This window comes from Rhinopithecus roxellana, chromosome 12, assembly GCF_007565055.1.
Source record: "Rhinopithecus roxellana isolate Shanxi Qingling chromosome 12, ASM756505v1, whole genome shotgun sequence".
NCBI lineage: Eukaryota > Metazoa > Chordata > Mammalia > Primates > Cercopithecidae > Rhinopithecus > Rhinopithecus roxellana.
The window spans coordinates 24,116,988-24,144,696 of NC_044560.1; the positions used below are offsets into that span (position 1 = coordinate 24,116,988).

Sequence of the window (27,709 nt, forward strand, 5' to 3'; positions counted from 1 at the left end):
CGTTCGTCTGGGTCTCTCCTGGTCCCCGTAGTTTGTCTGTGGTTGCTCCGGAATCTGTGCACCGCCGCTTCGTCAGTGACCGGCTGTTCGTTTCTACCTTTCCTTCAGCTGTTGCCTTGTTACCCTGGCACTGTTGATCCTTCCAAAACAGTGTGGGACAGAAGTGGTGACAGCCACATCCTCTTGTGCCTGATTTCAGGGAAAAGCTTTAAGAATTCCACCATTAAGGTGCTGTTTGTGGAAATACCGTTTTTCCTTTGTAAATCCCCACCAACAAATTAAAGAGGTTCTATTTTATTTCCAGTTGAAAGTTGTTCATATGAATGGCGTTGAATTTTTTCAGATGCCTTTTTTTTCCTTCATCTCTTGACGTGACAGAACTTTTCTCCTTTATTCTGTGCATATGATGAATTATGTGGATTGACTTTTAATGGTAGACCTATGGCATTCTTTTAGTGCGCCTTGTTTGGTCGTGGTGTGTTAGCCTTTTTATATTTTGTTTGACTGAGTTTGCTACTATTTTGTTTGTTTTTGCAACTGTATTTATGAGAGAGATTAGCCTATTACTTCCTTTTTTTTTTGGAGTCTCACTCTGTCACCCAGGCTGGAGTGGAGTGCAGTGGCAGGATCTCGGCTCACTGCAACCTCCGCCTCTCTGGTTCAAGCGATTCTCCTGCCTCAGCCTCCGGAGTAGCTGGGATTACAGGTGTGCGCCACCAAGCCCAGTTAATTTTTGTATTTATAGTAGAGACGGGGTTTCACCATGTTGGCCAGGCTAGTCTTGAACCCCTGACCTTAGGTGATCTGCCCGCCTTAGCCTCCCAAAGTGCTGGGATTCCAGGTGTGAGCCACCGTGCCTGGCCATATCTTCCTTTTGATCAATGCTTTTATCATGATGAAATGTTGCTCTTTAAGCTGAAAAGTATTATTGTCATTAACATGTGATCTGTAGATCTGTATGATGTTAGTGTGACTACACCAGCTCTGTGTGTGTGTGTTAACATGTGATCTGTAGATCTGTATGATGTTAGTGTGACTGCACCAGCTCTGTGTGTGTGTGTTAACATGTGATCTGTAGATCTGTATGATGTTAGTGTGACTGCACCAGCTCTGTGTGTGTGTGTTAACATGTGATCTGTAGATCTGTATGATGTTAGTGTGACTGCACCAGCTCTGTGTGTGTGTGTTAACATGTGATCTGTAGATCTGTATGATGTTAGTGTGACTGCACCAGCTCTGTGTGTGTGTGTTAACATGTGATCTGTAGATCTGTATGATGTTAGTGTGACTGCACCAGCTCTGTGTGTGTGTGTTAACATGTGATCTGTAGATCTGTATGATGTTAGTGTGACTGCACCAGCTCTGTGTGTGTGTGTTAACATGTGATCTGTAGATCTGTATGATGTTAGTGTGACTGCACCAGCTCTGTGTGTGTGTTAACATGTGATCTGTAGATCTGTATGATGTTAGTGTGACTGCGCCAGCTCTGTGTGTGTGTGTTAACATGTGATCTGTAGATCTGTATGATGTTAGTGTGACTGCGCCAGCTCTGTGTGTGTGTGTTAACATGTGATCTGTAGATCTGTATGATGCTAGTGTGACTGCGCCAGCTCTGTGTGTGTGTGTTAACATGTGATCTGTAGATCTGTATGATGCTAGTGTGACTACGCCAGCTCTGTGTGTGTGTGTTAACATGTGATCTGTAGATCTGTATGATGCTAGTGTGACTACGCCAGCTCTGTGTGTGTGTGTTAACATGTGATCTGTAGATCTGTATGATGTTAGTGTGACTACACCAGCTCTGTGTGTATGTGTTAGCATGTGATCTGTAGATCTGTATGATGTTAGTGTGACTGCACCAGCTCTGTGTGTGTGTGTGTGTGTGTGTGTGTGTGTGTGTGTGTGATGATGGGAGGGAGGGAAGGAGACTTAGTGTTTATATGCTCTATTTTTTCATCCTTTTACTTTCTTTTCTATATATTTTGGAAATGACTCTTATAAGCAGAAGTTAGTTATTTTTAATCTAGTCTGAAAATGGCTGTGTTTTAAATGAAGGATTGGCCGGGCGCGGTGGCTCAAGCCTGTAATCCCAGCACTTTGGGAGGCCGAGACGGGCGGATCACGAGGTCAGGAGATCGAGACCATCCTGGCCTACACGGTGAAACCCCGTCTCTACTAAAAAATACAAAAAACTAGCTGGGCGAGATGGTGGGTGCCTATAGTCCCAGCTACTCGGGAGGCTGAGGCAGGAGAATGGCGTAAACCTGGGAGGCGGAGCTTGCAGTGAGCTGAGATCCGGCCACTGCACTCCAGCCTGGGCAACAGAGCGAGACTCCGTCTCAACAAAATAAATAAATAAATAAATAAATAAATACATGAAGGATTTAGTCCGTTTATGTTTAATGTCACACTGATGTGTTACATCGTAGCTCTGTCATCTTGCTGTTGGTCTTTATTTGACCTGTCTGTTCTTTTGTCACTCTTTCTTGCCTTCTTTTGGTTTAACCAAGTGTTTTTATTCCACTTTGCCCCCTTTTATTATAGCTTTGTTAAGTAATACTTCTCTTAATGTTATGTTAATGGCTACCTTAGAGACTATGAGTCACATCCTTGGAACGTAGCTTAAACTACCTTTACCATTTCCTTTAAAATCTTATAACAGTTTAATTCTTTTTATTTCTTTATTATTATTATTATTATTATTATTGTTATTTTGAGATGGAGTTTCATTCTTGTTGCCCAGGCTGGAGTGCAGTGGCACGATTTTGGCTCACTGCAACCTCCACCTCCCAGGTTCAAGTGATTCTCCTGCCTCAGCCTCCTGAGTAGCTGGGATTACAGGTGCCCAGCACCATGCCTAACTATTCTTTATATTTTTAGTAGAGGCAGGGTTTCACCTTGTTGGCCAGGTTGGTGTCAAACTCCTGGCCTCAAGTGATCTGTCTGCCTTGGCCTCCCAAACTGCTGGGATTACAGGCGTGAGCCACTGTGACTGGCCTAATTCTTCTTCTTTCCTTATTGTAGTTTGTGCTATTTTCTATCAGTCTTTGTGCTGTTGTTATCATGCCTGTAAATTCTATGTGTATTTCAGACCCACAAACCAAGTGTTGTCTTAGACAGTGGTCCTTCAGATTTACCCCCCGGGTTACCCTTCTAGGCACTCTAGTCTTCCTGCAAGACGGCGCTTACATGGAGACCATCTTCCTTCTGCCTGAAGTAGTCCCTTTAGTATTTCTTTCAGCACAGACTTGTAACTGTCTGCTTTTTGTTTGTGTGGGAAAGGTCTTTGGCATTCTTTCTGGAGGGTGCTCTCCACTCTGTGTGGAGTTCTGGGCAGGCAGGGTGTTTCCCCAAGCAGGTTTTTGTGTTGGCTTAGGGTGTCATTTCTGTGGTGAGGGCGCCTTCCAGCCTCACTGCCACCCCTGGAAGGCAGCGTCTCTCTGTTTTCTCTGACTCCTGTTAAAAATGTCTTCATCACAACAGCAGCCTTGTGAAGGAGAGAGGAATCTAGAATTTCTCCTAATTGAGGTTGGTAGAGCTTTTTGAATCAGGGATGTGATACCTTTTGTCTCTTTTGGAAAATATCAGCCCTTGACTTTTCTTTTTCTTTTTCTTTTTCTTTCTTTTTTTTTTTTTGAGACGGAGTCTCACTCTTGTTGCCCATGCTGGAGTGCAGTGGTGCGATCTCGGCTCACTGCAATTTCCACCTCCCCGGTTCAAGTGATTCTCCTGCCTCAAGGCCTCCCAAGTAGCTAGGATTACAGGCACTTGCCACCATGACCGTCTAATTATTTTTTTGCATTTATAGTAGAGACAGGGTTTTGCTATGTTGGCCAGGCTGGTCTCGAACTCCTGATCATACATCCGCCTTGGCCTCACAAAGTGCTGGGATTACAGGTGTGAGCCACCATGCCCGGCCAGCGCTTGGCTTTTCAAATATCATCCTGTTCTCTCTCCCCTGGAACCCCTACACTTCACACCTGTATGTCTGATGTGCTCTTTTTTCTGGATTTCTTCTGTCTTAGTTTTTTCTGCTTTGTGCTTCAATATGGATTTTTTTTACTGTTATCTCTTATTTCACCCAATCTACTCTTAAATCTACCTTTTAAATTATTAATTTCAGTCACTTCATTTTTTACTTCTAGAATTTCCATTTGATTCTTTTTTTTTTTTTTTCTTTTTTTGCCCAGGATGGCAATGGCACACTCTCGGCTCACTGCAACCTCCGCCTCCCAGGTTCAAGCAATTTTCCTGCCTCAGCCTCCCAAGTAGCTGGGATTACAGGCTCACACCACCACACCCCGCTAATTTTTATATTTTTATTACAGGGTTTTGCCACGTTGGCCAGGCTGGTCTCGAACTCCTGACCTCAGGTGATCCGGTTGCCTGAGCCTCCCACAGTGTTGGGATCACAGGCGTGAGCCACTGCGCCTGGCATCCTAGTTCTCTTTTCTGGGGTGGGAATGTCTATTCTGTGTCCTTCTCACATGCAAAATACCGTCATTACATCCCAATGGCCCCAGAACCCTTAACTCCTCCCAGTGTGGTGGCGGCAGTCTCGTCTGAACCAGGCGTAGGGCAGCCTGGAGGCCCATTCTTCCTGAGGCCAAGTTCCTCCCTGGCTGTGGGCCAGCATAACTGAACAAGGTGTGCACTTCTGGAATGCTGTGGGCAGAGTGTGTGTCTCCCTAGAATCCATATGTTGAAGCCCTAACCCCCCAGCATGATGGTATTTGGAGACAAAGCCTTTGACAGGTAGTTAGGGTCACGATAGTAGTCAGGGTCATGGCGGTAGTTAGGGTCATGGTGGTAGTTAAGGTCATTGTGGTAGTTAGGGTCATGGTAGTTAGGGTCACGGCAGTAGTTAGGGTTATAGCAGTAGTTAGGGTCACGGCTGTAGTTAGGGTCATGGTGGTAGTGTCACCTCGGTAGTTAGAGTCATGGTGGTAGTTAGGGTCACGGCTGTAGTTAGGGCATGGTGGTAGTTGGGGTCACGGTGGTAGTTAGGGTCACGGTGGTAGTTGGGGTCATGGTGGTAGGGTCATGGTGGTAGTTAGGGTCATGGTGGTAGTTAGGGTCATGGCCGTAGTTAGGGTCATGGTGGTAGTTAGGGTCATGGCGGTAATCAGTTAGGGTCATGGCGGTAGTTAGGGTCACGATGGTAGTTAGGGTCACGGCGGTAGGGTCACGGCAGTAATCAGGGTCACAGCGGTAGTTAGGGTCATGGTGGTAGTTAGGGTCATGGTGGTAGTTAGGGTCACGATGGTAGGGTCACGGCGGTAGGGTCACGGCAGTAATCAGGGTCACGGCAGTAATCAGGGTCACAGCGGTAGTTAGGGTCACGGTGGTAGTTAGGGACATGGTGGTAATCAGTTAGGGTCATGGCGGTAGTTGGGTCATGGTGGTAGTTAGGGTCACGGTAATCAGTTAGGGTCATGGTGGTAGTTAGGGTCATGGTGGTAGTTAGGGTCACGATGGTAGGGTCATGGCGGTAGTTAAGGTCACGGCGGTAGGGTCACGGCAGTAATCAGGGTCACAGCGGTAGTTAGGGTCATGGTGGTAGTTAGGGTCATGGCGGTAATCAGGGTCATGGCGGTAGTTAGGGTCACGATGGTAGTTAGGGTCATGGCGGTAGGGTCATGGCAGTAATCAGGGTCACAGCGGTAGTTGGGTCACGGCGGTAGTTAGGGTCACGGTAATCAGTTAGGGTCATGGCGGTAGTTGGGTCACGGTGGTAGTTAGGGTCACGGTAATCAGTTAGGGTCATGGTGGTAGTTGGGTCATGGCGGTAGTTAGGGTCACGGTAATCAGTTAGGGTCATGGTGGTAGTTAGGGTCATGGTGGTAGTTAGGGTCATGGTGGTAGGGTGACGGCTGTAGTTAGGGTCACAGTGGTAGGGTCACGGCTGTAGTTAGGATCATGGTGGTAGGGTCATGGCGGTAGGGTCACGGCGGTAACGTCACGGCGGTAGTTAGGGTCATGGTGGTAGTTAGGATCTTGATGGTAGTTAGGGTCACGGTGGTAATCAGGGTCATGGTGGTAATCAGTTAGGGTCTTGGTGGTAGTTAGGGTCACGGCGGTAGTTAGGGTCACAGCGGTAGTTAGGGTCACGGTGGTAGTTAGGGTCACGGGGTAGAACCCTTGTGGTGAGATTTGTGCTCTTTATAGGATGAGAGGATGAGACGCAAGAGGTTGTGTCTGTACCCTCTGCACCACGCGAGAACATGGTGAATGCGCGGCCGCTAGCAAGCAAGGAGAGACCCTGCCCTTCAGTCACCGTCATCCCGACTCTAGCCTTGGAAACATGAGAAAGTGAATACCTGTCACTTAGTCACCCAGTCTGTGGTATTTTGCTGTGGCGGCTGAGCCGATGGAGATAGTTCCATAGGTCTTGATTGTCCCAGTGGCTATGAACCCCAGTTTTTGTCTCAGTGAGATTCCCGGCCCAGTTTTCTGTGTGGCCTGCGAAGGGTCAGTGGACGCCGTGCACGTGCAGGGCCTGGGTGGCGCATCTCTCTGGCAACACCTCCTCTTCTGATGTGCTTGCTGGTCTCGGGTGCCTGCAACACAGTTTTTGCTTATTTTCCAGCTTTTATCGATTGTTCGTGGGAGGAGGGTTAGACTTCTAGCGTGGCGTCCCTGGCCACATCCTTAGCGCTGCGTCCCCTCGCGGCTCAACTCTTGGTTCTGAGTTATTCTGACTCAGCTGCACGTCCTCACAGCAGCCTTCCTGGCCTGGCTCTGCCGGGCGCTGGGCAATCTCTGCCTCCAGCCTGGGCCTTTGGGTCTGTTTGAGGTGGGGGATACGGAACTCAGCAGTGAGGATCTCAGAGCAGCTTCTTGTTGGTGTTGATGTGTTTTGTTTGTTTTAGTGAATCCAAAAAAAAATTTCTTACATAGAAAGGAGCGGTATTTGGTATGAATTTATTTGCAACTGACTGCTTGGAAGTTGGCGTACATCTTTCCACGGAAACTGTGAAAATACTGGTCAGCCTCTCAGTCATTTCCTAAAATCTTGATTTTGTATTACAACAAGTTAGGATATTTTCAGTAGAACTGATTGTAAGGCCAAACTGTAGGAATGTAATTCCTTCCCAAACGTCTCTCAGGGGCACTTTCCTGAACGGCTGCTGACAGCAGCATTTGGGGACGGTGGGGCGGAGGACACCCTGGGGGCCCTGGCTTCTTGGGAACCAGAGGCTTCGGCCCTCGTCCCAGCCCTGCTCCCCTGAGGAGGGAGGCATGGGGCCCTGGGCTGGCTGCAAGACGTGGAGTGATTGTGGGTCCCCGTGGCCCTGACACGCTCCCAGGGAACCCAAGTAAACACTGAGGCCCTTGTGATGCCTCCCGCCTTCCGTGCGCATTCCATGGCAGGTGAGTCCGATTATTCGAAGGAGGCTGGAGTGTGGGTGGAGGGCAGCGCCAGGTTTCCCCGTCAGATTTACTCAGGGCTGCTCCAGCAGTCCATGCCACAGTGGCTGTCCCTGGGGGGCCATGCATCCAAGCCACGGCCTCCTCCCTTCCATGCGGGCATTTGTTCCCCGGAAGGAGCCGCCCAGCTGCCTCTCGCCAACATGAAGCACTTCCTTTCTGTGGAGCGCGGTTCCTGTCCCAGGGGTCCATGTTGGTCACTGTGGGAGGCAGTCAGGCAGCTGAATTTCCGCAGGTGGGAATGCCACGGCCCGAGGATGTTGCCCCTGTCCTGAAGGCTGTCGCCCGATCGCTCTATCCAAGGCTGCCCTGGAGCAGCATCACCTGTGGGTCCTGCCAGGGCTTCTCAGCACAGCATCCAGCACCCCCACCCAGTGTGTTCCCATCGCGGGTTCTGCCCCCCCCGCACCAGGCACCAGAGACCCAGATGCCAAGGCCTGCCAGCTTCCTCAATGGGAAACTTTTCTTCAGTGACCAAGGCTCTGTTTTATAGACTTTTTAAATTTTCAGCTCAAAAACCAAAGTCAGCCGACGGTGGCCTTGGCGAGCTGGTCTGCTACCCTGGGCTGCAGGGGCTGCCCAGCCGGAGTAGTGGCCGGGGCAGGTGCTGTCCAGGTGACCCATCGCGTGTCCAGAGGTGGGTGCTGCTGGTGGGTAACCCAACTCATTCCCTGTCTCCCCCCAGCCGCCCTAGGCTGGGGACCCTGCCCCGCCGACCCTGCCATGCCCACCCCGCTCCAGCCTGATTGCGTGTCTCAGTCACGTGACCGCCCTGGGCCCATGATGTCACTGGGAAATGCCCTCGTCTAATTGGCTTAGACCCCAGATGAGCGAGCCCAAGGTCTTGGGGCATCAGAGCCACCCATGAGGGCAGCTGGACCTAGTGGCCACAATCTATGGTTGGGGAATGACATTGCCCAGCTCCACCACGAGGGACCTGAGGCTTGGACTGCAAGACTGGCCCAGGCTTGCCACTTGCGCCGCACCCAGGGTCGCCTTCCCGAGGGCCGCAGACACCTGAGCAGCCCCCATGCCACTGCGTCATGGCAGGGACATGCCCGTCCATCCCTCCCAGGTCCCTTATCCACCTGCCTGTCCCTTTGTGTCACTGACACCATGATAGCCGTTGTGCTGCGCCATGTGGCCCCAGTGCTCACAGGGCCAGGCTCTGCCCGTTCCTGGGGATCCGTGTGTCCCACGTGCCTGGACGTGAGAGGATGGAAGTCAGCAGAGCTTGGCTCCCCATTTGCCCGACTCGCGCCTCGGCTGTGCCTCTTCTGTCTCTCGAGCTCTTCTGTGCTATGTGGTTGCACTGAGCAGCTGTGGGGAAGAGGGAGGTGGTTGCCTCGGTGAGAGCCTGGGCTGTGGCTGCCGGTCCCCAAAACAGACCCTGTGCCGCGGGCAGCTATCCACTTCCCACCACAGTGGTGCCCAAAACCTTTTCCAAGTCTTCTTCTGTGACTTTAGTGTTATTTTTCAGTTACCTTTAAAAGCATAGCATGTTTTCAGTCACATTTTCAATTGGGAAATAGATCTGTGGTTAGAAACAGGAAGTTTGAGTTTCAGGCTTGAGATCCGGGCAGGTCCCTCAGATGGAGGGGCTGCACCTCCACTGCCCTCCACCGCTGCCCCTGCCCCACGGCCACCCCACATCCTCAGACGCCCTGCCCTGTGCCTTCTCACCCTCTGGTCCTAGCTGGGCCCATCCTGCCTCCCACTGCCCTCAGCCTCTGGAACAGTGCCTGCATGGCTGGCACCATCCAGCGCAGAAGGAATGAAGGACTTCTGTTCAGACAGCTCTGCCGGGAGCGTTCTGGCCTGAAATGCAGTGGGATCTCTGGTGTGGGTGTAGCCGAGGTTCAGGGGCTCCGCACCAGGCAAACAGGCTAACGCCATCTCCTGCGGCTCTTGGTGGCTTTTTAGGACTCTACGTCCAACGTGTTCTCCATTTTCCCTGGCAGTCCCTGGCCAGGGTGGCCCAGTGCCCACTGTAGAGGGTGCAGGTCAGTTTGTGGACCAGTGGCCAACCAGGCTGAGTCAGGCGAGGTGGGGTCCTACCCCAAACCCCACACTCCAGTGTCTGGGCCACAGGCAGCCCTGGGACACCTTAGCTCTGGACACGAATTTGCAGTCTTTGCTGTTCTTGTGTCTCTCTTTTGCCTAGGACATGCTGGCAGCTAACTGTGTGCTGGGGAAGCCTGGAGAGGAAGCCAGGTGGCCCTGGGCTCCTGGAGCCCAGAATTCAGTGGAAGTCGCTGCCCGGGGAAGAAGCAGAGTCTAGAGGTGGCAGTGCCCATTTTACCTGCACCCTCGGTGACAGCTGCACCCCCAGCCTCTGGGGACCTCTGGGCCCAAGGGCACCTCACTGTCTCCTTGTCCTCCTGGTCACTGACCTGGCCCACCATGGAAGGCACTTGGCTCTCTGCATGCGGCTCGACCACTGACTTGCACCCATCCGGGCACCGCAGGGCCGTCCTGTGGCATTGCTTTGGGCTGTGCTGGTCACCCCGTGTAGTGGGGCCGTGTCCAGTGAACAGGGGAGGCCTCGAGTGCCCCCTGACCTGCTGCCGGGGACTCAGCCCCTCCCTCACCGCCCCTACACCTGAGGGGTGTCGCCTGTCCCAGCCTCCTGCGCCGAGCTTAGTGTTTTAAAATGTGTTTTCTACGTCTTGTAAGAGCGCTCAAGGCGCGACATTGCCATGGAAACTGAGCTCCTTAGAATTCCTGTGGCCGTCCTAATTATAGAATCTCAAAGACACGCACAGAGTTCCTTGAGGTTGTTGGAGTTAAGACTGAAAGAGGAGGAGCGGCCCCTGTAATCTCCACAATTTTGTTCCCTGCTTGCTTCAGCAGAGCCTGGCACCCAGGGAGGTGGCAGGATGGGTCCCTGATGGGCACATGACATCGAGCCAGCTCTGACTCCAAAGCCAGGTCCCTTCTACCACAGCCAGCCCTCAGCCTGACCCACGCGGCTGCACCGTCCACTGTGTAGGGGGCATTGCGGGAGACCCCAGGCTGTGTCCTGATGCACCCCCGGAAGGACCTGCTGCTAACCTGGGCTTGTCTTTGGGACCTTTTTCCACAGAGGCGGCCAGGGGGACTCGCGGTGCCAGGCCCACAGTCTCCTCGCCGGCAGTATCTGGGGGCCAGGGACCGTTCCCAGAGCGCACTACCCAGAAGGGCTCCCTTCTTCTCACAGCGCTGACTGTCGCTTGCGTCAGAAATAGGCCCGTCACTTTCCAAGCAGAAACCCAAACACGAAAAATTCGACTGTGACTTTTGAAGGGTGGAGGCCGCTGGGTCCCCCCAGCATCCCGCCTGTGCGGCCCGAAAGGCAGAGTGGCTGCCGGCCAGCGTGTCCAGGCCCCCTGCACTTAGGGAACCTTCTAGTCAATTGCCTGAAGTTCGAACGTTTGGGGGGTTTTCGTGGTTGCTTTCGTTTGTTTTGGCACCTGCAGAATTCCCCCAAAAGGTGGGAATGTGAATTTGTCAAGAAAGATGCTCCTTTGATTTGGAGGGTAAGGAGGCCCCAAGTGCAGTCTCACCCTGAGAAAAACACCAGGCCAGTCCCAACGAAGGGGCGTCCTGCACTCAGAACTGTCACGGTCAGAAAGCAAGGGGAGTCTGAGAAACTCACGGTGCAGCAGGGCCGGCGAGGCAGGACGGCGACACACAGACTCCCGGATGGAACCCTGGGGCAGACGCAGACCGTGGGTGAAAACCAAGGAAAGGTCTGAGTATGGCTTCAGGTAGCCATGGATCCTGGCTCACTGATTGTAACAGTGTAGCAAGCGGGTGGAAGGCGAGAGCTGTGAGGAGCCGGGCAGGCGGGGTCTCTGGGAACTCTCCAATTTAAAGCTGTTCTTAAAAATAGTTGATTAAAAAAGACAGTTGAGGCCGGGCGTGGTGGCTCAAGCCTGTAATCTCAGCACTTTGGGAGGCCGAGACGGGCGGATCACGAGGTCAGGAGATCGAGACCATCCTGGCTAACACGGTGAAACCCCCGTCTCTACTAAAAAATACAAAAAACTAGCTGGGCGAGGTGGCGGGCGCCTGTAGTCCCAGCTACTCGGGAGGCTGAGGCAGGAGAATGGCGTAAACCTGGGAGGCGGAGCTTGCAGTGAGCTGAGATCCGGCCACCGCACTCCAGCCTGGGCAGCAGAGCGAGACTGTCTCAAAAAAAAAAGACAGTTGAGGGCGGCTCTGCCTACAGCTGGAGTTGAGGTTCTGGGTAGCACCAGGCTTCCTCTCAGCCTCCGTAGGCGAGTCGGGGCCAGGCAGGGCCTTGGCGGCAGGGAGGCTTCTGGTTACCAGGTTCTGCCCAGCCTTTGCAGTTTCCCTGTGAATCTGAAATTACCCCCAGATAAAAAGGGTAGGTTTTTTTTTGTGTTTGTTTTGTTTTGTTTTTGAGACAGGGTCTGGCTCTGTTCCCCAGGCTGGAATATAATGGTGTGATCTCGGCTCAGTGCAGCCTCCACCTGCCAGGCTCAGGTAATCCTCCACCTGCCAGGCTCAGGTGATCCACCGCAGCCTCCCAAGTAGCTGGGACTACAGGTGCATGCCACCACACTCGGCTAATTTTTTGTATTTTTTTTACAGAGACAGGGTCTCACCATGTTGCCCATGCTGGACTCAAATTCCTAGGCTCAAGTGATTCACCTGCCTCGACCTCCCGAGGTACTGGGATTACAAGCATGAGCCGCCATGCCCGGCCAAAAGGTGCATTTGTTAAGTACAGGCTGCCCTGCTGTCCCTGTGATCCCTTATAACTCACCTGGTCCCTGCTTTCCAGCTGGGGACTGGCATGGACCTCATGGGGGTTCCCCCCTTTCACTGAGGCAAGACCCAGGTGCTGGGAGTATTGGGCGTCCTGCCCAACCAGGGTCACCAGGTTCAGGGGCTCCCGGCATGCCTTCCTGTGGGACTCTGCATGGGGGTTGGGAGGGCAAGGAAAGTGGGAAACATGATGCCTGCTCAGAAGTCCCACCTTGGAGACCCTGTGCCAAGATTTTCCAGAGAGACCAAACCAATAGGGTGTAAGGAACTGGCTTGTTCATAGAGACTCATGAAGCCCAAAATCTGCAGGGGGTCCCTGCTGGCTGGAGACCTAAGAGGAGCCACGGCCGCAGCACTGCTGCTCAGGGAGCTCAGGCTTTGTTCTGTGGGGGCCTTCGCCTGCTCGGGCAAAGCCCATCCGCATTGTGGTGGGCAGTCTGCTTCCCTCATAGTCAGCCAATTTAAATGTTTATCTCATCCATACTCACCCTCATGGAAACATCCAGAATAACATCTGACCAGCCATCTGGGCACCATAGCCCAGCCGCGTGGACACATATAGTGAACCATTGCAGGCCCTGCCTTGGCACTTGGCATCTGCGCACATCCCCTTGAGCCACACTCAGTCTCCACACACAGCGGTACTCCTGCCTGACACACGGTCTCCACACACAGCAGTACTCCCGCCTTTCACACTTGGTCTCCACACATAGCAGTACTCCCGCCTGACACACTCGGTCTCCACACACAGCAGTACTCCCGCCTGACACGGTTCGACCCTCCCGCAGGCAGTGCCAGCACACTTGGCCTTCCCAGAAGAGGGCCGCCATCATGGGCTTGGACCTTCCAGCTGGACTGCAGTGGGGTGGGGCGTGGTCTTGCCTTTGTGGTCTTTGGGTCACTTGAATCCCTGCCTCTCGCTCATTTTACTTTGGTATTTGCAAATTTGTCCCCGTGGCGCCTGGAGCTGACCACTGGCTGCCACCTGTGTCCTGCCTCGAGCCGAGCTCCAGGCGGCGCCCGTGAGCAGCAGGGATGCCAGTGGCTTCTTACCTGGGAGTTTCTTTGTAGGCTCAGAGCTCTTTGTTCCTTTTTAAAAATCTGATTTGAAGGCCGGGCACAGTGGCTCACGCCTGTAATCCCAGCACTTTGGGAGGCCGAGGTGGGCGTATCACCAGAGGTTAGGCGTTGGAGACCAGCCTGGGCAACACAGGCTGGGGCAACTCCCTTCCCTAATAAAAGTTCAAAATGAACCCTTAAAGTTTAAAAAGTGAGACGGGATATTTGAAGGAGGCAGGTCTGAAGGAGATGCTTGAAATTATCCTCTCTGTCCCTGTGCCCCCAGGTCATTTAGTTCTATTGCTACTCAACATACCTTTTGACGCATGCTAGCAGCGCAGGACTCGTGCAATATAAAGCGTGGTAATCGATGGGACACTGCCCCCAGCAGCCAGCCAGGGGCAGGACTTAAGCCCTACCCAGCCGCAGCCTGTCCCCCACCGCTGCCAGCCTGAAACTGGATTGGTTACAGCTGCCAGCCTGAAATTGGATTGGTTATTTGCTTACTAGAACATTTTTGTCACATGACTGTGTATTCTAAAACAAGATGTTGCTTTTGTTTTTGAGAGAGTCTCCCTGTGTTGTCCAGGCTGGAGTGCAGTGGTGCAATCTTGGCTCACTGCAAGCACTGCCTCGCAGGTTCACGCCATTTTCCTGCCTCAGCCTCCCAAGTAGCTGGGACTGCAGGTGCCCGCCACCACGCCTGGCTCATTTGTTATATTTTTAGTAGAGACGGGGTTTCACTGTGTTAGCCAGGATGGTCTCCATCTCCTGACCTCGTGATCCACCCGCCTCGGCCTCCCAAAGTGCTGGGATTACAGGCGTGAGCCACCGCGTCTGGCCTATTGGGTTTTTTTTTTTTTTTTTTACTTGTTTGGTTTTACAGCAATGGCACCATGTTTCTGTCACCCTAGGGTTTGATTTTTGGTGTTTCTAAGACACCTCTGGACCATGCACGTGGCTGAGGTGGGCTTCGCACTGGCTGTATCTTACGTTGGACACCCACACATCAGTTTATTTATGCATTCTCTTGTCCACAGACCTTGGGGTCATCAGACATTCTTGAATGCTCCTGAGCCCAGGAGCCAGTGTTTCTGAGCTTTCCCGGAGCAGCAGTGGGGCTGCCAGGCCCTAGGGGGAGCAAACGGTCCTCGTTTCTGAGCTGCGAGGCTCTGCCAGAGGATAAGCCGTTTCCCCGGTGCACTCCTGGGCCTCGAAGGTATTTGGGGCTGCGGGGGATTGATTTGTGCCGACCCCACAGTGTAGGAGACGCCTGGGCAGCCTTGCAGGTTGCTCCGATGGTTCTCAGGGCTGAGATGCTTGTGTCTCTCGGGCGAGATGCCTGCTCTGGTTTTCTGTTCCTATTTTGACTGCATTTACCTCGTGGATTTTTCAGTCCAGCGTCCCCAGCCACGGGCCCTTTGTCTCTCACGTGTGCAGGTGACTCAGGGTGACAGATCTTCTGTAATTCCTTCTAAAATGTTTTGCCGCTTTGCTGCCCATGTTTCCAATCCTTTGTCTCCGAGGGGCCGAGTGTGTGTGTGATGGGAAGCGGGGTCAGTCCCCGCCTGGACCGCTGTGACAGAACCCCACAGACAGGGTGACTTACACACGACAGGAACTTATTTTCTCAAGTTCTGGAGGCGTGGGGTCCCCATCTCCAAATACAGCCACATTGGGAGCTCGGGCTCCCCACGTGAATTTAGGGGACACTTCAGTTCGTTCCAGCGGGGACTGGGGACGCCGGGCTGTGTGTTGTGTCCTGTGGGAGAGTTTGTTCACCCTGCTGGGGACTCCCTGATGAGTCCTGGCGTCTGCTAGGACGTCACTCTCTTTACTGATTGAACTTGAAGGGTGTCCAGTTGGCGCATTTTCAGGGTTTCCCAGGCGCACCGGGCGTGGGTCCCGTGTGTCCTTGCTCCAGCCAGCTTCGACCCGTCTCTGGGCTCCGTCCCTCAGCTGTGTGTCTGTCCCTCAGCTCCGCCCCCAGCTGTGTGTCCGTCCCTTGGCTCCACCTCCCAGCTATGCGTCCGCCCCTTGGTTCTGCCCACAGCTGCTTGTCCATCCCTCGGCTCCGACCCCTCGACTGTGCTTCCGTCCCTCGGCTCCGCCCTCCAGCTGCGCGCCCGCCCCTTGGCTCCGCCCCCCAGCTGTGGATCCCTTCCTGGGCTCTGTCCGCGGCTGTGCGTCCATTCCTTCGACTCCGCCCCTGGCTGTGAGTCCATCCCTCGGCTCCGCCCCACAGCTGTGCGTCCACCCTTTAGCTCAGCCCACAGTTGCCCGTCTGTCCCTCGTCTCTGCCACCAGTTGCTCCTCTGTCCCTCGGTTCCGCCCCCTTGGCTGTGCGTCCAACCCTCAGCTCCACCCCCAGCTGCACGTCCGTTCCTCAGCTCCATCCCCCCAGCTGCGCGTCCTTCTCTCAGCTCCACCCCCAGCTGTGCGTCCTTCTCTCAGCTCCACCCCCAGCTGCGCGTCCTTCTCTCAGCTCCACCCCCAGCTGTGCGTCCTTGCCTCAGCTCCGCCCTCCAGCTGCATGTCCATCCTTCAGCTCCACCCTCCAGCTGCATGCCTGTCCTTCAGCTCCGCCCTCCAGCTGTGCGTCCTTCTCTCAGCTCCACCCCCCAGCTGCACGTCCCTTCCTCAGCTCCACCCCCAGCTGCGCATCCTTCTCTCAGCTCCACCCCCAGCTGTGCGTCCTTGCCTCAGCTCCACCCTCCAGCTGCATGTCCGTCCTTCAGCTCCGCCCTCCAGCTGTGTGCCCGCCTCTTGGCACCGCCCCCCAGCTGTGCATCCATCCCTCGGTTCCCCCAACCCCCGTGCGTCCATCTCTCGACTCCGTCCCCAGCTGTTCGTCCATTCCTTGGCTCCGCCCCCAGCTGTGCGTGCGCCTCTCGGCTCCGCCCCGCGCTGTGCGTCCTTCCCTGGACTCTGCCCCCCGGCTGTGCGCCCATTTCTCGGCTCCGCCCCCGGCTGTGCGTCCGTCCCTCGGCTCCACCCCCGGCTGTGCGTCCGTCCCTCGGCTCCGCCCCCGGCTGTGCGTCCGTCCCTCGGCTCCGCCCCCGGCTGTGCGTCCGTCCCTCGGCTCCGCCCCTGGCTGTGCGTCCGTCCCTCGACTCGCCACCGGGTCCCCCAACAAGCAGTGCACCGCTGTCTCCGTGGCCCACAGTGCTTCCGTCTTCTCCGCTTCACACGCTTCTCTTTTTCTCTTCAGCGAGGGTTGTTGGGCGGGCAGAGCGCCCCCCGAGGGGAAAAGTCAGGCCTGCGGACTCCTGGAGCCAGGACCAGCTGTGGGCTGGTTAGGGCAGGATGTGCCCTGTCGTCGTGGGCAGAGCCACGTGGGCGCTCACCCGACCTCCTCAGGGCTGAGGGGCGCAGGGGCCGAAAGTGTGGCCGTCCCCGGGGGTCTGCGCCTTTTGTGGAGCCCAGGCCTGGCGCCCAGGTGGGTGGAATGTGGAGGGAGCATAGGCTGCACAGCCCCAGCCTGGCCTCAGGCTTGCTGGGAGTCGCGTCTGTGGCCAGAGGGGCCTTTGGTGTCACCAGGCCTCTGTCAAACCCCATACCGTGCCCCAGGGTACTGGGATGCCGAGCCATCCTGGGGGGGCTGGGGGGGCTGAACCACCCGCCGCTGCGAGGCCTGTTTCACCTGCGCTCCTGGAGGACCGCTGACTTCTTGGTGTCGCACTGAATATTTAAAGGAAGAGGAGCAGGTTTTACCATCCATGTGGCCTGATTTCAGCAGTTTCCAGCCAGAGCTAGTCATTTGCCTGTTTTAAAAACATTCCGTTACAATTTCCACTTCAATATATTCGTGGCACTTTCGTTTGGTTCATGAAAGTCGCTTTTATGATGGAATTTTATAAAAGCACAAAGCTTCCCGTTGTACGTTACGTTTCCAAAGATTCTGTTTACACACACATCCGTTTCAAAGCGTTTTGGAGAAGCAAAGCGAGACACGGTTTTGAAGAAGGACAAGACCAGCCGTCTGGTTACAGGCTTGGTGCTGGCACTTTTCATAAGAGACACAGTCCACATGGGCTGGACTGTCAAATGCATGTTATAAAGATGATGTCTTTGGTAACTTCGAATGGAAACGGGGGCATGGTTGGTTTGGCTCTCCTGCCCTGAGATTTATTAGGTTGAAGGAAACTCGACTGGAGAGCCCTGGGCCTCGCGCCGCTTGTGTCTGGCGAGTTGCTGAGGTGAAGTCAGTGACGCTCTGCATCTTAGCCTGGCTCAGGCTCCAGTGTGGCGTCCACTCTCCTTCCTCTGACAGTCATGTGTAAATATCGAGGCCCATTTGAACTGTCCCTGTGTGGAAAAAAGCCTGTTTTTCACCGGGCTGCCTGGGGAGGAGAGGGTGGAAAGGAAAACAGGCGGGCGCAAACAGCCCAGCCTGCCAGGCTTGGGGCGACTTCACCGCTCCACTGTCAGCCAGCGGCCGTCCAGTGGTGGATCTTGTCTGCCCTGTGAGGACACCTGGCTCCATCCTCACCTAGGCCTCTGTTTCCAGCCGCCGAGGCCGTGACACCATGAGGATCATGTGAGGAGGGGCAGAGAGCGGCCGCCGGGAGGCTGTCATTCCAGCCCTACCTTCCCTGCCTGGGAGGACGCTGCAGCCACCACCACCTGGACGGGAGTGGCCTGTCGCAGCTGCACCCTGCGTGGGCTCGCGGCCGCCACTCTGTTTCTTTACGCCTTTCTCCTGTCCTTTCCAGAATCCATCTACCGCCGGGGAGCCAGAAGATGGAGGAAGCTGTACCGTGCCAACGGCCATCTCTTCCAAGCCAAGCGCTTTAACAGGGTGAGCGGCCCCCACGGGACCAGTCCCTCAAGGGGCCCTTTGTTACTTTTAAAAGCAAAGAGAGAGGAGGGAAGGCACTTCCTGCTGAGCCCAGGCTCGGCTCTTTTTGGCACCCAACAGCAGGGTCACAGAAATGCTTTCACTGGTGCGGGGATGAGGCTTTGACTAGGGCTGTCTGAGGCAGAAATGCTTTCACTGGTGCGGGGATGAGGCTTTGACTAGGGCTGTGTGAGGCGGGAGGTGCCCTCCGGGCCTTTCCCTGTGTGGTGGCTGCCCAGTGAATGCTGTCTGTGTCTGCCTGGCTGCGTGACTCTTATCAGGGCTCAGGGTTCGCTGGCCTGAGGCCCCAGCCTGCCTGCATCTAGAGTGGAGCGGCCACATTCCACATATAGTGCCAGGGTGTGTGTTTTTAGCTGCACACAGTGTTCCTATTGGCTGCAAGAGTCTCCGTGAACCCCGGAAGCTCCTTCAGCCCCATCCCTACTTGGATCTCTGTCTTTCCAACGGCCGCCCATGGGGGCCCTTTCCAGAGGATACTTAGCTTACTTCCCTTGTTTCTCTTTGTGATGCTTTTCTAGTTCTTACGAAATGGGTGGTTTAGATGCTTTTGTAATTGTTGTATTTCACAGTGGAAGGGGAGGTGTCTGGGGGGCCTCGGTGGCCTTGGAGTTTGTCCCACACAAGGAGTGTCTTGGAGGTGGGTAGAAGCATACAGGGCCTGTCCCCACTGCGGGCCTCCACACAGAGCCCCTGACAGCCCATCACATGCCACTGCCTGGCCAGCCCCGTGCTTCTTGCAGTCTGTCCCCGTGACAGGTAGCCTCCAGCAGCCATCTCCAGCATGATGGGGACACCAAGGCCACTCCGTGCTGGTTCAGTCCCAGCCCCTCTGCTCTCTCTGCCTCTGTACCACCCTCTCTGTGCCTCAGTTCCCTCCCTGTAAAGCCAGTACTATGAATGCATGGTGGCAGGGGGGTTCATGGACGTGTGTCACTGCGAGAGAGCTGCGTGGAGGCTGCCTTGTCATCAGGAGCAGTGGCCCTGGAGCTACCTTTGCGTTCCACACCACCTGCCACGTGGCCTCACATGTCAACCTCTGCTGTACATCTGGCTCCTCCATCTCCTGGAGTGACCTCAGGTCACCTGCCCCACCTTCTACTCCTGTGGTCTGCTCTCTAGACCATCAAGAAGTTCTGTGCATGTGAGCCACTCCTCCCGCCCCCGCATCTGCTCAGTCCCTGTCATGTGGCAAGAATGGGTCTGGACTCCCATTTCTGTTGGGGCTGACACAGGTGGGGATGCAGGACAAGCTCCTGAGTGACTGAAGAGGGGTGTGGAGGGAACTAGGCTCCAGGAGATCAGTAGGCCAGCGCTGGGAAGACCTGGACATTGCCTGGAGAGCCCAGAGGACTTCCTCGAGGAGGAGGCATTTGATCATACTCCCTGGGAGGTCAGTACAGAGATGCCACGAGCACCGAGGATGTGGCAGGCATGGGAGAGTCCAACCAGTGTCTGGGAGACCCTGAGGACGAGGCTGGGGACACCAGGACATGGGGAGCCTAGGCGGCTGTGGGCTGTGTGCTTAGGGCAGGTGAGTGTGAGTGAACGGGCAGTTTGGCCTGGGCTGGGACTCAGGAAAGTGTGTGTGGAGGTGGCCACATTGGGGGCATATGTGGAGTATGGTGCCAGGGAGGGTTGCAGCACAGAGATCCTGTCCGCACCCCAGCCCACCCTGGCCGCCTTCTCTGAGGACACATGGTGTAAGCCTTCTGGGGCTGCAGAACGGAGCACTGCTAACCTGTGGCTTGAACCACAGAAACTCACTCTCCCGCAGTCTGGGGCTGGAGGTCCAAAACAAAGATGTCATGTCAGGATTCTCCAGAGGGATGGAACCAATAGGATGCATGTACATGAAAGGGAGTTGATTAGGCAGAATTGGCCCTCGGACTCACAAGGCGAAGTCTTATGATAGGCCGGCTGCAGCCTGGGGGAGAAAGAAGCCAGTAGTGGCTCAGTCAGAGTCCAAAAGCCTCAAAAGCAGGGAAGCCGACAGTGCAGCCTTCAGCCTGTGGCCAGAGGCTCCAGAGCCCCCAGCAAACCACTAATAATTCCCGGAGTCTAAAGGCCAAAGAACCTGGAATCTGATGTCCAAGGGCAGGACGAATGGCAGGAAGCGTCCAGCATGGGAGAAAGATGAAAGCCAGAAGACCCGAGAAAACTGCTTCTCCCACCCGCTTCTACCTGCTTCGCGCCAGCCACAGTGGCAGCCAGTTGGATGTTGCCCACCCACATTGAGAGTGGGTCTTGCCCTCCCAGTCCACTGACTCAAATGCCAGTCTCCTGGCAGCACCCTTGTAGACACACCCAGAAGCAATACTTCACCAGTTCTCCAGGCATCCTTCAATCCAGTCAAGCTGGCGCCTAGTATTACCCATTACAGTGCCGCAGGGTCGCGCCCGTCCTCCCGCAGCCACTGGTAGCTGTGGGCAGCCTTGTTCCTGGGTTCACAGAGGAACCACTCACCTGTGCTTCCGTCTCCACATGGCCTCTTCTGTATCTGTCTCTTCCCTCATTCTGCATGACGGATTAACCCAGAGTGAACCCACTCACCCGGCGACACGGGCCAGGGCTCCAGGCAGCACAGGGTGCTGGCCTCTCACCGTGCAGCTTTTAGGAGAAAAGTCCGTTTTGCCGATAGCAGGTGCAGGCCATAAGTGACCCTCCCCTCCCCACCACCAGTGAGCAAAAGCTTTTCCTTTCCTTCCTGCAGACACCGGAGGAATGGGTGGCAGGGGGACCCACTGCAGCTCCACTCTACCGTGGAAGTACAGCCCTCCTGGGCATGTGAACGAGCCAGTTTCACAAACACAGAGGCCAAGGCAACAGTGGCCCAAAAGCCTGCAACTCGATTGCTCAGGGAGGGCAGCTGCCCTGCAGTTCACCCTGTCCAGTTCCCACCTAATTGTGCCCAGGCTCTGATCTCGCCGTCTGCTCGTAACATTCTCTGCCCGGACCTTAGAGCTGCTCCATGTAGCGCCCACTTCATGTTAATTGCAGGACCACTCAGATCACCTCCACTGTCACTTAAAAGGGGCATTTCAGGAGGGAAGCACTTGGTTTTGTGTGAATCAGTAAGACTTAAAGGGGAACAAGCACCAGGAGGAGAGACTTTTCTATCCTCTTTGTTGGTGAACCAAGGATGAAAGAGTGGGCATCAGAAGAGAGACTTTTCCATCCTCTTTGTTGGTGAACCAAGGATGAAAGAGTGGGCATCAGTCGCTTAGGACTGGGCTCCCTGCCTGGGTCTTTATGTGCACTTGAAATGACTGCCCTTGGACTTTGAGAAGGAAGCATTCAGCAGGGGAACCAAAGGGAGAGAGCCAGCGAGGTTCTGAAGAAGAAGGTGAGGAGGGGCTGCCTCCCCCGTGAAGGATGGTTCGGGGTTGGGGGACAGGGAAGCCCACTCAGTGGGTCAGAACTGCTGGGTCAGAGCTGGCCCTGGGCCCCGCAGGACTGAGCACTTCCTGTAGCGGAGGAGGGAACGGATCCTGCAGTAAATCCCGAGGAGCTGATTGGTTAATTATCAGCCCAGGAACGGGGTGTGGGGGGAGGTGGGGTGGGGGGGAGGTGGGGTGGGGGGGTGGGGGGGAGGTGGGGGGGGAGGTGGGGTGGGGGGGGTGGGGGGCTGGGGGGGAGGTGGGGGGGTGGGGGGGTGGGGGGGAGGTGGGGTGGGGGGGGGAGGTGGGGTGGCGGGGGAGGTGGGGGGGGGGAGGTGGGGTGGCGGGGGAGGTGGGGTGGGTGGGAATCCAGCCTGCTGGCTCCCATCACAGTAAATTGCAGGTGGATTGAGGTTAAAAAAAATCACAGGGCCTGGCACAGTGGCTCACGCCTGTAATCCCAACACTTTGGGAGGCCGAGATGAGTGGATTACTCGAGGCCAGGAGTTCGAGATCCATCTGGCCAACATGGTGAAACCCCATCTCTACTAAAAATACAAAAATCAGCCAGGCATGATGGTGGCGCATGCCTGTAATCCCAGATACTTGGGAGTCTGAGGCAGGAGAATCGCTTGAACCCAGCAGGCGGGGATTGCAGTGAGCCGAGATTTTGCCACTGGGCGACAGAGTGAGACTCCGTCTCAAATAAATGAAAAAAAGAAGCCTAGAAGCCATGTAGATCTCTGGAGAAAAACCGGGCAGTGAGGACCAGAGGGTCTTTAGACTTAGCCACACAGATTGATTTTTTTAGTTTCCAGATTAAGTGCAAAAATCATATAGGAAAAGGGTTTGTAGCACATAAAACCCAGAAGAGATCCAGACAACTCACACTTAGGATTAGAGAGCTCCTACACAAAGGCTTTTGGTAAATGCTGGGACCGAGAAACAGAACGGGTGTGAGTGGTTGAGGAAGTAAGACTGTAATTGCTTAGAGATGAGGACAGCGTGACCTCCACAGGTGACCAGGCAGGTGATCAGGGAAACACAAGACATTTTCTCTGTCAACATTGAAGGTGTTAAAAGTAATTAAAGTCGGCCGGGCGTGGTGGCTCACGCCTGTAATCCCAGCACTCTGGGAGGCCGAGGCCGGTGGATCACGAGGTCAGCAGTTCAAGACCAGCCTGGCCAAGTTGGTGAAACCCCATCTCTACTAAAAATACAAAAAAATTAGCCGGGCATTGGGGTGGGTTCTTGTAATCCCAGCTACTCGGGAGGCTGAGGCAGAGAATTGCTTGAACCCGGGAGGCAGAGGTTGCAGTGAGCCGAGATTACACCACTGCACTCCAGCCTGGGCAACAGAGCAGGACTCCACCTCAAAACAACAAAAACAAAAAACAACAAAAAAGTAATTAAAGCCCAGGGTTGCTGTCATGGGGTCTGCCAACCCTGGGGATGTGGGGCAGACATGGACCCTACTCTCTGGAAATCACACAGGAAATGTGCAGCGATGTTCTCATCCTGCCTGTCTTCAAAAGAAATCACCCGTCATTCGGAGGTTTGTGTATGGAGAAGATCAGCTCAGCATTATTTTTATAAGCAAGAGTGGGAATCGTGTCTGGAGTTTGCTACTCCTTTTGCTGTGAACAACCCACTCTACCATGTGGAGTATAAACCATGGCAGGCCACGTCTCTGAGCGGTGGCTGCTGGAGAGCCCTCTGCTGGTGGCACACGGGGCACGAGAGCCACAGGGACAGCTGGGTGGACAGCCCAAGACTTTGGCCTTTATCATGAGTGGACAGAGACCCTGGAAAAGAGGCTATGGAGTGAGGGTGGGGAAGGGATAGCAGAAGATGCCACCCAGGAGCTGCAGTGCCTGTTAGGTTTGGTCCAAGCAGTGCCCTCAGGTGACTGGCAGAGGCCAACGCAATTCCCCTTCAAGCCAGCCTCGAAGAATTCCCGCCAATAAATGAATCAGGCATTTGAGCTCGCAATCGAAAACCACAAAACACGGTGGGAAGCAGGATATCCTGAGCCCAAGCTGGTAAAAGCCCAGACAGGGGCTCCAACCATCAGAATAGGTAAGGATCTAAAACATGAAAATGGGTCATTGAAAATACGAGCAGGAGGCCGGGAGTGGTGGCTCACACATGTAATCCCAGCACTTTGGGAGGCCAAGGCAGGAGGATTGCCTGAGGTCAGGAGTTCGAGACCAGCCTGGTCAACATAGTGAAATCCCATCTCATCTGAAAATACAACAAAATTTAGCTGGGTGTGGTGGTGGGTGCCTGCAATCCCAGCTACTGGGGAGGCTGAGGCAGGGGAATAGCTTGAACCAGGGGGCTGGAGGTTTCAGTGAGCCGAGATCATGGCACTGTACTCCAGCCTGGGCAACAGAGCAAGACTCCATCTCAAAAAAAAAGAAAAAGAAAAGAAAATATGAGCAGGGAGGCCTGGTGCCGTAGCTCATGCCTGTAATCCCAGCACTTTGGAAGGCCGGAGTGGGCAGATCACCTGAGGTCAGGAGTTCGAGACCAGCCTGGCCAACTTTGTGAAACTTTGTCTCTACTAAAAATAAACAAATTAACCAGATGTGGTGGCAGGCACCTATAATCCCAGCTACTCAGGAGACTGAGACAGGAGAATCATTTGAACCTGGGAAGCAGAGCCTGCCTCCTTTAACTCCAAGGTCCACACATTCAGCAGCCGAAGCACCTCCTTTAACTCCAGGGTCCACACATCCAACGGGTACCAACTGGGGCAAAAATCCCGGTGCCGGCGTTAAGCTAGATTGGCACCGAGTCAGAGGTCTCGGGTGGGATGCCCCCTCTCACCCTTCCCTTCTTTCGATAGAGCCCGCGGTCCTGGTTTGGCTCTGTCATGGCCGGGCTGATGTAGGTAGCATGTGCAGAGGATGTGGAGTCAGCTCCTTTTTCCTGTTACGGAAGTTGAAAGCGATGATGCGCGTGTGTTTTCTTACCTGATGCCTGCTGTGTGCTGGGCACTGTCCTAGGTGCTGGTTATCTGTCCCCACCCAAACAAGCGGGCTGTGAGTGGGGGAAGGGTCCCCGGGCCCTGGTGTCCCGAGCAGGCTCTTCCTGATGAGCAGGAGGGTCCCGTAGGGGGTGTGAGCCCCGTTTGCTCAGCTGCACCTGGTGCCCACACGTGCTGAGGGTCCCGTTTCCTCACGTGAATTCAGTTCATGCCGTTCAGAGTACACTGTATTTCCTCTTCACTCGGGTGTGAGGTGAGACTGTAATAGGAAGGAAATTCGTGAAAAGTGGTAAAAGAGGAAAAAGCATATGAAAGGGTTATGTCTGAAAAGAATCTGAACTGGAGATTCTGGGCACGCGGTGACAGTGTAGATGCTTTGCTCCCAGGAACCCTTCGGGCACTTGGGCAAGGCAGAAAATGTCCAGGCAGCTCCCGGCAACATTCATGGTTATGCCTTTCATAACATTTAAAAGTTCGTGAAAATGTTGCCAAACAAGCTGATAATTGCCATCATTTTCAAATTGTTCAGAACCGTGAAGAATAACGAAGGATCATTTAAAATCTTGAAAAATACTGAACAAAGAATACTAAGATAATTGCAGGCTGTGGTGTTGCAGTTCGAGATGTTTGTGGTCCGAGTTTGCCTTCTCTGAGGCTGTCGGGAGGAGGTTCTGTTTGAATGAAGATCAGGCAGGGGGTGCCCCACACTCTGCTCAGCCCTCGACAGGACCCCAGGCTGCCCTACGCAGAGCCCAGCAGGAGCTGCAGCCCCCCAGCCCTTGCAAACCAGGGGGCCTTGCCTGAAGCAGCACCTTGTAGGCCCTGCCTGATGGGACCTCCCCTGTGTCCTCTCATGCAGAGCAGGGTTCCAGGCCTCTCCTTGGGGCTGTTGGTTCCCCCAACCTTGGGGTGGACCCAAGGGGAGGCTACCGAGCTTGGGCAAGCCTGGCGCCCGGAAGGGACCAGGTGCCGGGGCCGCCTGTTGCCTGGCTCAGTGTCCTCTTTTGAGAAGGTACAGGTGTGGAAGGCTCTGCCTGTCCTCTCCGCTGGCCCCTCCACGTGGCCGGGGCCTGACGCTCTGTTCCCACCTGCAGAGAGCGTACTGCGGTCAGTGCAGCGAGAGGATATGGGGCCTCGCGAGGCAAGGCTACAGGTGCATCAACTGCAAACTGCTGGTCCATAAGCGCTGCCACGGCCTCGTCCCGCTGACCTGCAGGAAGCATATGGTGAGTTGCAGGGCTGGGTGGGCCCTAGGGAGCACGGGCAGGGCCGGGGCGTGGCTGCCAGCCCATTGTCCAAGCAGACCTTGGTGACCCTGGGTTCTTCAAGAGGGGCCGTGGTGCTGTCCCACCTCTGGGCTGCAGCGTGAGACTCAGGCGGCAGTCTCGAGTAGGACCCATCTTCCTGAGCCCCCAGAAGCCCCCGGCACGCTCTGCTCACTGGGGCATGAGGCTCAGGTGACAGTCTCAGGTAGGACCCGGCACGCTCTGCCCAGTGGGGCGGGGGTAAGCTTCATTCATACTCCAGTCCTGAACCAGCTCTTCGGGACTGTGGAGGTGAAAGCCAGGTCTGACCTCAGTAGCACTGGGCACGCTGAGGCTCCGGACATCTGGAGCCTCTCCCGGGAATCCTCCCTGGGAAGCCATGCCCAGCCTGTGATGAGGGCGGCACCTTCCCTCTGCCGTCCCCAAGTGCTTGGACTTGAAGCACCTCCCACAGCAAGGCCTTTTGGGGCCTTGCTGGCTTTTCCTTATTGAAGGCTGCCTCTGGCATTTCCGCATGGCGCCCTGCGTCTCACTGAACAACAGGGTCGAGGCCTGGACTGAACATTCAGCTCCCTGGGCCCCACTGCAGTGTGCAGTGGGTGTGTCTGGGGAAGGTGGCTTATCTGCAGCTTGCCATGGCGTGGGAGGAAAGGTGTCTGTAGGGGTGACGTGCCCTCTCCTCTATAACGGGATAAAGACAGAGTCTGGATCAGGGTGTCACCCCAGGATCACCAGGCACAGGGATGGAGGGTCACGCAGGCTGGTGCATGCATTGGCATAGTCCTTCCAGAGGTCCTTCAGCTGCATCTGCCAAAAAGCCTGTAATGCCCTTTGACCCCATGAGTCCACTTTAGCATAAGCAAATGAGACCGGCCCCAGAAATGTGGTCAGCTAGAGGCAGAGGGAGGCCAGAGGCTGCCACCCAACTGACCGCCAGTACGGGCAACTCCATTATGACGCACCTGCAGGCGGAACCCAGAGGCCCTTAGAATGGCCCCCTGATGATTGGTTACTGCCAGGATGCAGCTTTGGGACAGGAGAGATGACCAAGCATTGTGCAAAAGATCCCGTTGTAGAAAGCACTTGGTCTACAGTACTGAGTGGCCATCTCTGTCTGCAGAATCATAGGTAGTGTTTATGTTCTTTATTTGGTACAATAGCATAGATTTTTATATACTATGTTACAATATAACCATTGTAATGTGTAAATATGTGAATCATAAATAGTTTTGAAGTGGCCAGGTGCAGAGGCTCAAGCCTGTAAGCCCAACACTTTGGGAGGCCAAGGTGGGAGGATCACTTGAGGCCAGGAGTTCAAGACCAGCCTGGGCAATATGGTGAGACCCCATCTCTACAAAAAATTCAAAAATTAGCCAGGTGTGGTGGTGCGCACCTGTAGTGCCAGCTGCTCTGGAAGCTGAGATGGGAGGATTGCTTGAGCTCAGGAGGTTGAAGCTGCAGTGAGCCATGATCATGCCACTGCCTTCCGGCCTCGATGATGACAGAGTGTGACCCTGTCTGTAAAAAAAAAAAAAATGTTTTTAATTAAAAAAAAGTCACGAAGTGTTTACAGAAGCTACCTTGTAACACCTGCTCCAGCACGTGGTCATGCTGCCGTCTCTCCCTCTCTCCGGCAGGATTCTGTCATGCCTTCCCAAGAGCCTCCAGTAGATGACAAGAACGAGGACGCCGACCTTCCTTCCGAGGAGACAGATGGAAGTAGGCACTGCTTTCTTCGGCTGGGTGGAGCCTGGGCGTCACCTCACCCTGCTCACCTCTGCCTTCTGGCCACGATCCTTTCTCAGTCCCGTCTGCTCTGCAGGGGTCATTGTCTTCAAGCCTGGCCACCCTTCCCCAGGGCTGGGGATGAGGCTCTGCAGGGTCTCTTCTCAATCCCGGGCAGAGATGGGCAGAGTGAGCTGGCCCTCCCTGGAGGCTGCTGGGCAGG

At 54.8% G+C, this 27,709-nt stretch overlaps 1 protein-coding gene across 5 annotated transcripts in view; it reads left to right on the top strand.

Moving 5' to 3' along the window:
• Positions 1-27,709, top strand: part of PRKCZ (protein kinase C zeta) — a 143,512-nt gene that overhangs the window by 68,085 nt on the left and 47,718 nt on the right. For 3 of the 5 annotated variants that reach the window (XM_030942377.1, XM_030942376.1, XM_030942379.1), the window contains 3 exons: positions 17,982-18,067; positions 25,591-25,722; positions 27,399-27,480. In XM_030942377.1, the coding sequence (XP_030798237.1) occupies positions 17,982-18,067; positions 25,591-25,722; positions 27,399-27,480 (300 nt within the window). Of the gene's footprint in view, positions 1-16,686; positions 16,706-17,981; positions 18,068-25,590; positions 25,723-27,398; positions 27,676-27,709 lie in introns of those variants that run through there. The other 2 variants (XM_030942380.1, XM_030942378.1) reach the window with 2 other exon arrangements.